General features: G+C 37.8%; 1 protein-coding gene across 2 annotated transcripts; it reads right to left on the minus strand.

The window, feature by feature from the left end:
- Positions 1-129: 129 nt before the first annotated feature.
- Positions 130-7,210, minus strand: MESR4 (misexpression suppressor of ras 4). 2 transcript variants are annotated; one of them, XM_069119663.1, is made up of 2 exons: positions 6,652-7,210; positions 130-5,712 (listed from the first exon to the last, which is right to left on the minus strand). In XM_069119663.1, the coding sequence occupies exon 2, from the start codon at positions 5,680-5,682 to the stop codon at positions 265-267; it is 5,418 nt and encodes a 1,805-aa protein (XP_068975764.1). In that variant the 5' UTR covers positions 5,683-5,712; positions 6,652-7,210; the 3' UTR covers positions 130-264. The 2 variants fall into 2 exon arrangements, with proteins under 2 accessions (XP_068975764.1, XP_068975763.1); XM_069119662.1 differs by having other exon boundaries at positions 6,538-7,209.

A 7,210-nucleotide genomic window follows, 5' to 3' on the forward strand; every position in this document is an offset into this window, starting at 1 on the left:
AACAGAAAAGGAGATAGACACGTAGGTATAGACGGATAGATATCTAGATAGATAGATAGATAGATAGATAGATAGATAGACGGATAGATAGATAAAGGGAGGAAGAGCGAGGGAAAAGAAAACGAAAGAGAGGAGGAGGAGGGGGGGAGAGAGAGAGAGCGAGAGAGAGAGAGAGAGAGAGAGAGACACAGAAACTCAAACACCCATTATCAAATATGCCTAGATAGAAATTTCCACACGCATTCAAGATATCATCCGCTGCTATCAGTCGAAGTAGTCCTCGCTGTTTTGCACAATACCGTGCTTTTTTCGACAGTCTGGACAATACCACTTGCCTTTCGGCGGCACCATAATGCCAACACACTCGAAGTGAAACCATTCGATGCGACAATCCTCGGCATCGCAAGCTATCATTTCTGACACTTCATCGTATGGGCACTGACAATAGCAATATAAATTAACTGGTCGTTCCGGGGCTGGGGGATTACTCTCCGACAGATGCATCTGCATCTGTTGGCTGGCTTCTACCTCGGTATCGCTGGAATCACTGCTACTATCCGCAGGTTCCTCCGATTCGGTCGCAGAAGCTGTAGCGATTCCTAGACTCTCCGATTGTCTCTCGATCGGTCTATACGCCATATTCTTACCGCCAATTGACAATCTTGGTGGCAATGGCTTTACGTTTGACACTGTAGTGAAAGAAGGCGTCGTCTCTACCTTCCTCCACTTCACCGTCGGCTGTTTCTCTACCTCGTCATCACTGGAATCACCATAAAATCGTTTTGGTACTCGTTTTCGTTTCGATGACCGTTTGTTCTCTGCCTCGGAACCACTGCCACCGATACTTTGACCTGTTATAACCATCGCTTGGGATTCGACACTCGCGTTCATCGAGTGCACATCGTTCGTAGACACGTTCGACATCAACGACATGTTCGATTGCATCAACACTGGCGACGAGGCCGAATAACCCGGGTTCTTTTGGTAAAACGCTTTAGGAATGTTTAGTTTAATGGACTCGACGGTTGGCGTCACGTTACGCTGTTTCGTCTTCTCTCCTTTCTTTCGTTTCTTCGTTTTCACTTTCTTCTTCTGCGATTGCTGCTGTTGCAGCGGTTGATCTTCCTCCGTGGTGGGAGGAATATCTGGAGAAGGGACCGTTGTGTCCCTATCTGTTAATCCGTTATTCAATGGCATCGCTGACTCCGTGGATGCAGGGGCAACCGCGGCTAGAAGCATCAATTGATTTCGTTTCTCCGCCAGTAATTTGTTTGCAAGCTGTTGAGGATGCTCATCGTAAAAGTCTTCGTCTGTTTCTGTTTCCTCGGTTTCTAGATCCGACTCTCTCAGTAACAACTGTGGTGGGCAAACTGGTTCTACCGGAACCGATGCAGATCCATTCTTCGTTTCCACAGAAATCTCTTTGTTCTCCAATTCGGTATATCCGGTCTCCGGCTCCTGTGTACTTTCTTTCTCTTTCTTTCGTTCCTTCCGATTAGATTGTTTCTTTGGAGAACCTTCCGAAGTGGAGCTATCCGAATCCGAACTACTACTAGAACTAGAAGAACTACCGGATGACGAACTGCTACAGCTACAATTTGTCCCACAAGAACAAGTGCTTGAATCACTGTCGCTAGACGAATCACTCGATGATGTACTTCCACCACTCTGCTTCTTTTTCTTCGGACTTTTCGCTTTTTTCTTATTCGGGTCATCCTCGTTGCTGTTTTGAACTTCGTTACCCTCCACGGAACTCTTCTCCACCTTGTTTAAGTAATCTTGGTCCCCGCTTGTGTTTATCTCCTCTTTTTCGTTCACCTTGGACGTTGCATCTTTATCCTTTTCTTTGTCTGACCACACAACGCAATAATCATGATCAGCCAATACTATACTTCTTAAGAATGCTACGTCGGTTTCTGGCTCTGGTTCTTTGATCGCAAAATTATTAGCCGTCTCTTTCATTTCTAAACTAGCTGTATAGCTCTTAAAATTATCCCAGATACCATCCATGATTTGCGCTCCTTGTTCTTTCTCTTCCTCGTTCTGTTCAACCTCTACTATGCTGTCTGCAACAGCCTCGGAGGAAGTGAAGTTTGCTTGATTCGCGGAAGATGGTGCATTTTCTTCGTTTGATTTTACTTTTTCGGTGTTCTCCGGTTCCTTGATCTCTGGTTTCTCCTCCTCAGAATCCGTATCACTTTCCGAAGACAAATTCAAAGGTGGCAAGTCGTAGACGTCAACGACCTTTTTCACAGGTTCTTTAATATCTTTCACCAACTCGGTTGCAGACACGTTACCATCGCTTATGCCTACTTTTTCTTTCTCTGATTTTTCCTCGTTGATCAATGGTTGTTGACTCACCGTGTCCATCAAATTTGTGCTAACTGGTGGTGGTTCTTTATGGGCGTTTTCATGCTTGTCTAACAGTTTTCGAGAAATGAAACGCTCGGAGCACTCGCTACAAGCATACGGATGATCTCCGGAATGTAACCTTTTATGTACTTTTAAAGCGACGGCTCGTGAAAAACTAGAACCACATTCTTCGCAAACGAAAGCCGTGGGTGGTATACAAAAGTGATAAATATGCGGCCACTTTTTCTGTAAACACTTTTTACACAGTACGCTTTCCGTTCCATGCTTCCAAAATAGATGTTTGGTAATGTCTGGTTTGTTTCTGTATGCAATACCACATCTATAACATAAATGATGAAGCTTATGTTTCCAAACGTGATTCGAAAGACGCTGTTGATTTCCGGTAGATTCCAAACAAACGTCGCACGCATGATGCCTTTTGCGTAAATGTACCATTAATCTAAATGCAGATGGAAGATTTGCCATGGGGCACAGACAACATCTGTATCTGACGTTAATATTTGGAGAGTAAGTTCCAGGACATAAGTGACAAAGAAGTTCGCTATAACTATAAAAAGTGGATTTACACATTATACAGATCAAGATTGTCTTTTGATGCATCTTTCGGTTATGCAGATAAAGTTCCTTGTGTATGGCAGAATGAAATCTACAATGAAAGCATTCGTACGTTCTCACGTTTGGAATATTGTATGTACCATTTGTGCTACTGTAAGAATCTAAATTAAAGAAGTAAGAATCTAATTCATCGAGAGACTTTTTCACTCTAGTAATAAATTGTTCTGCTTGAATAATTATGGCAGGATGTTGAGGTTGAAATTTATGTTCCGCAAGCATGTGCAGTCCTAGTTGTTTACCATTCACTGCTATATGACGTGCATGATTACAGTAAACGCAGAAAGGACTTGCTGCTTCTATACAACGTTTCAATAAATCTTCTATCTCTATACTGTCTAAAATACCATCAACGTTAAGATCGATGCAAGGAACATCTTCTCCAGCCAATATTATTCCATCGCTTGGCTGCATTTGAGACTGTGCTATATTCTCGATTAGACTTTGACTATCGTCTTTCGTTTCTTCGTCCCATTTTTCATTTGTATCTATATTATTTGTTGGTTTTTCATCAATAATTTCAGTCTCATTTTCATTGTTTTTGATACTCATGTCCATTTCAATTTTAATTCCCGTTACTGCTTTATGTTCGCTAGTTTCTTCAATATTCTCTGTCTCTTCGGGGATGCTATCTACTACAGCTAATTTCGAACTATCGGAATCGCTGTCTTCGTCATTAACTTGATAACTAACGCTGTTGTCTTTGTCCTCTTCAAACATGTTGCATTCTTTCTCCTCTGTCAGTGAACTTTCTGCATTGTTGTTTTCTTCTTCTTTCTTAACAATATTATTTTCTATATTTTCGCTATTGGTCGCAACAGAAAACTGAGAATTTCTATTGGTACATATCTTTATAACTAAACTTCTATCAGAAGCTTCATTGGTATTGAACGATATCGAAGATTGAGATTCATTAGGTACATCAAAATTTTCTTTGTTATCATTGTCATAAGCTTTTTCTTTGGGCTGAAGGTCGGATACATGTGATTCGTGTTGCGGACTAAATAATGATCGACTAACTGGACTATGTACAGAACTTTCAGACATTTGAGACTGAGAGTCTGTTTCGAATACAATTTCTTCTGTTTTCTTTTTGGCTACATTTTCTTCTGTTTCTTGATTTACAGAATTAACATCCTCTATCTTAATATTAGTTTCTTCGGTCGAATTTACAGTTTTCGTATCGAGTTTAGTAGAATTCGTTTCTGATTTATCAGATGTATTCAACATATCGACATCTACATTTTCTTTCTTAATTTTGTCATCAATATCTTCTACGTTATTTGTACATCGTGATACCTCCATAATAGTTTCCGTTACACTATCATATGGCATATTATGGCTGGGTGAATCGGTTGAATTTAATTCCAAATTATTTGGACAAACCTCTTTTTCATTTGTTTCTTTCTTTTCTTCACAGGAATCTTCGATACACTTTGAAACTTCCATTATTGTCTCTGAAACAGTATCTTTAACCACATTGTGCATTACTACATTCTGACAATTTTCATCTCTGCTTAATGTTTCATCAAATTCTTGGCTTTCGTTTGACTGAGATACAGCAACTTTATTATTGATCTTTTTTGCGTGAATATTTACTTTTTGTTGATTGGATGTACCGCCTTCCATATGTTTAGACCTATTATTTTTCATCGATTTCCTTGGAACAGTCTTATTTTCACTATTTACATCTTTATCAAGTATATTAGCTGACATTATTCCTGTTTGCGTAGTAGGTGGTAAAGCAGAATTTACTTCTTTACTGGTTTCAATGGCTAAACTGCATGTACTTGCGTGCGAACCTGTTTGTCTACATAATGTGCATATGGAAGCAGTAACATCTTGCTTAGACGTTGGTGAACAGAAATGATTATAAAAATTATCCGTTTCTGAAAAAACTTTCTCACATGTACAACAAACTAGATAACACGATCCTTTGAAAGCACCATAAAAATCTTCAACAGATGTAAACGTCATTTCTGGAACACTATGTTTCTTTGTCAAATGATGCGACAACCTTTCAGCTTGACCAAACATTCCAAGACAAAATAAACATATATGACGTTTATGTATATCCCTCATATGTAAAAATAAGTTCCAATTTTCAAAATACGTGCCACATGCTGCACAAAGATAAACTTTTCTTGTAATTTTAAAATTAGGAGAATGTGGCACTGTAGATGATTCTGATGTGCTGGGCATTGGTGTCATTGTGGAATTGCAAGTACATGAAATTTGTTTCAATGTAGAGCACAAACTTGATGACGATTGACACTTTGAACACTTATTCTTTGACGAAGGCTGAAGACCCAAATATTGTGCATATTCTGTTATTTTGCCCCGTTTAATTTCTGCCCTTTTTTCCTTGCTACTTTTGGATGCATTAGAATGTGGCGATTGTTGTTCCTGTGTTATATTTTTCAATGTATTCGTTTGTGTTTCTTGAGCTTGTGCCAAAATACGTTTCTTGAAACCTTTAAACACAATTTTCGGTCCTGTACTGTTATTTTTGCTTGGAGAATCTTTGGTTGCAATAGAATTATATTGCAATAATTGTTTTTCTTCTTCTATCACATCAGTGTATATACTGTCAATCGATGACTTTAGCGAATTTCCAATAGAAGTATCTTTAAGTTGTTGTTTTCCCAAAATGCTCCACATATCCATAACTTTACTTTCACCATCTTCATCTTCCATAATAGCACTGCTTAGCTACAGTGATATTACCTACAACATATAAAATATGTTTTAATATAAAAATATTCTAATAGGAAAGAAATATTTGTTTTGTACATTTGTTGTGAAATGATTATTTCATAAAATATTATAGTCTATTATATAGGAGAATATGGTGTGTATGTGTCATAAATATTATTCAAACAATTATAACATTAACGAATCATTATATTAAATGTTTAAATCATATATGTTAATTAAACAAAAATTAAGAGCACCAAAATTATATATCATTCCTACTCTAATCAATGTTATAATTGATATATTTACAAAGCCACCTGTTACATTTAACTTATTAAAAGATCTTTCTTTACTATTTTATGGATATAATTATAACAACAAGAATAGTTATATAACCAAATATTTAAAATCATATTTTTATGCAGAATTTAATCTGTTACATAGCAATCTAAGGAAACAAAAACATTTTAATTAGCTTTGAAAGACGATCCATAAATCAAGTGAAAAACATTGAACATCATGTTGATAATAAATCACAGAAAATTAAACTTTAGGTTTAAAGTACACTGAGTAAAGTAACAAGCAATTAATTATAATACCTCTGACAAGGGTATTACAAAACTGAGTACATGGTATGACATGCAAGAAGCCTTTCGTAGTGAACATCATTCCACAATGATTCAGTCCCAAAGTCCCCACAAAAACAGTTTACTACAATGAAATTAATGTTAAAATGTGGCGAATGAAAGAATACACGAAATCAGGATGCCGTGATAACAAGATTCAGCAAAAAAGTATTGCTGGTAAACTTTTGTTGCACACAAAAATGATCCCAGTGCTATGAGAGATGCGTACCTTCCGGTAAATTTCGGCTTGAACGAATCGCTTCGAATTACGAAAGTGTGTATACGGTTTGTAAAATCTGAACGATAGAATCAGACGCTCTTGAAGTGATACGAAATGGAGCACCTTAAGTGGATCGTCGCGATCCGCGCCGAAAAGGTTAGTAAAATGGCGTCATATCAATGAGCACAGCTCCGTCCGTGCTTCCAACACGTCCCCAGTGATGCCACCTTTTGTCATGTTCCACTGTAGTTTGTGATAGAAGAGGTTAGGCCAAAACCATTGAGAGAAAGATAGTCTGCAGTAATTCGGTTGTGGAATAATCAGTATAAGAGTTCGAATCTTTCTTGAAGAATGTAATCCGACTTGAGCGCGAGTGCGTTGTTGCTTGGCCCACGGCTGTTGTGCAAAAACTCGAAACACGAAACGACGGCATCTCTCGTTGACGTATTCATATACGCCCAACGTAGTGCCTCTAATACCCCCACCTCTCGCTCTTAACCTGTGCCAGCTACCTGAACCATTCAATTTCGTTTAAAACACTCTATTTATCTTCTTAAAAACTAAAGTTCAAATGTTTCTAATATTTCAATCTTCTTTACCAAATATCTTCGTTAAAGCTAGTTTAATATGAACTTCTTGTCAGCATTTTTATTAATGATTTTCTTTAAAAAATTTTGTGTGT

The sequence above is a fragment of the Bombus flavifrons genome, chromosome 9 (assembly GCF_040668555.2).
Source record: "Bombus flavifrons isolate JBK064 chromosome 9, iyBomFlav1_principal, whole genome shotgun sequence".
NCBI classification, from domain to species: domain Eukaryota; kingdom Metazoa; phylum Arthropoda; class Insecta; order Hymenoptera; family Apidae; genus Bombus; species Bombus flavifrons.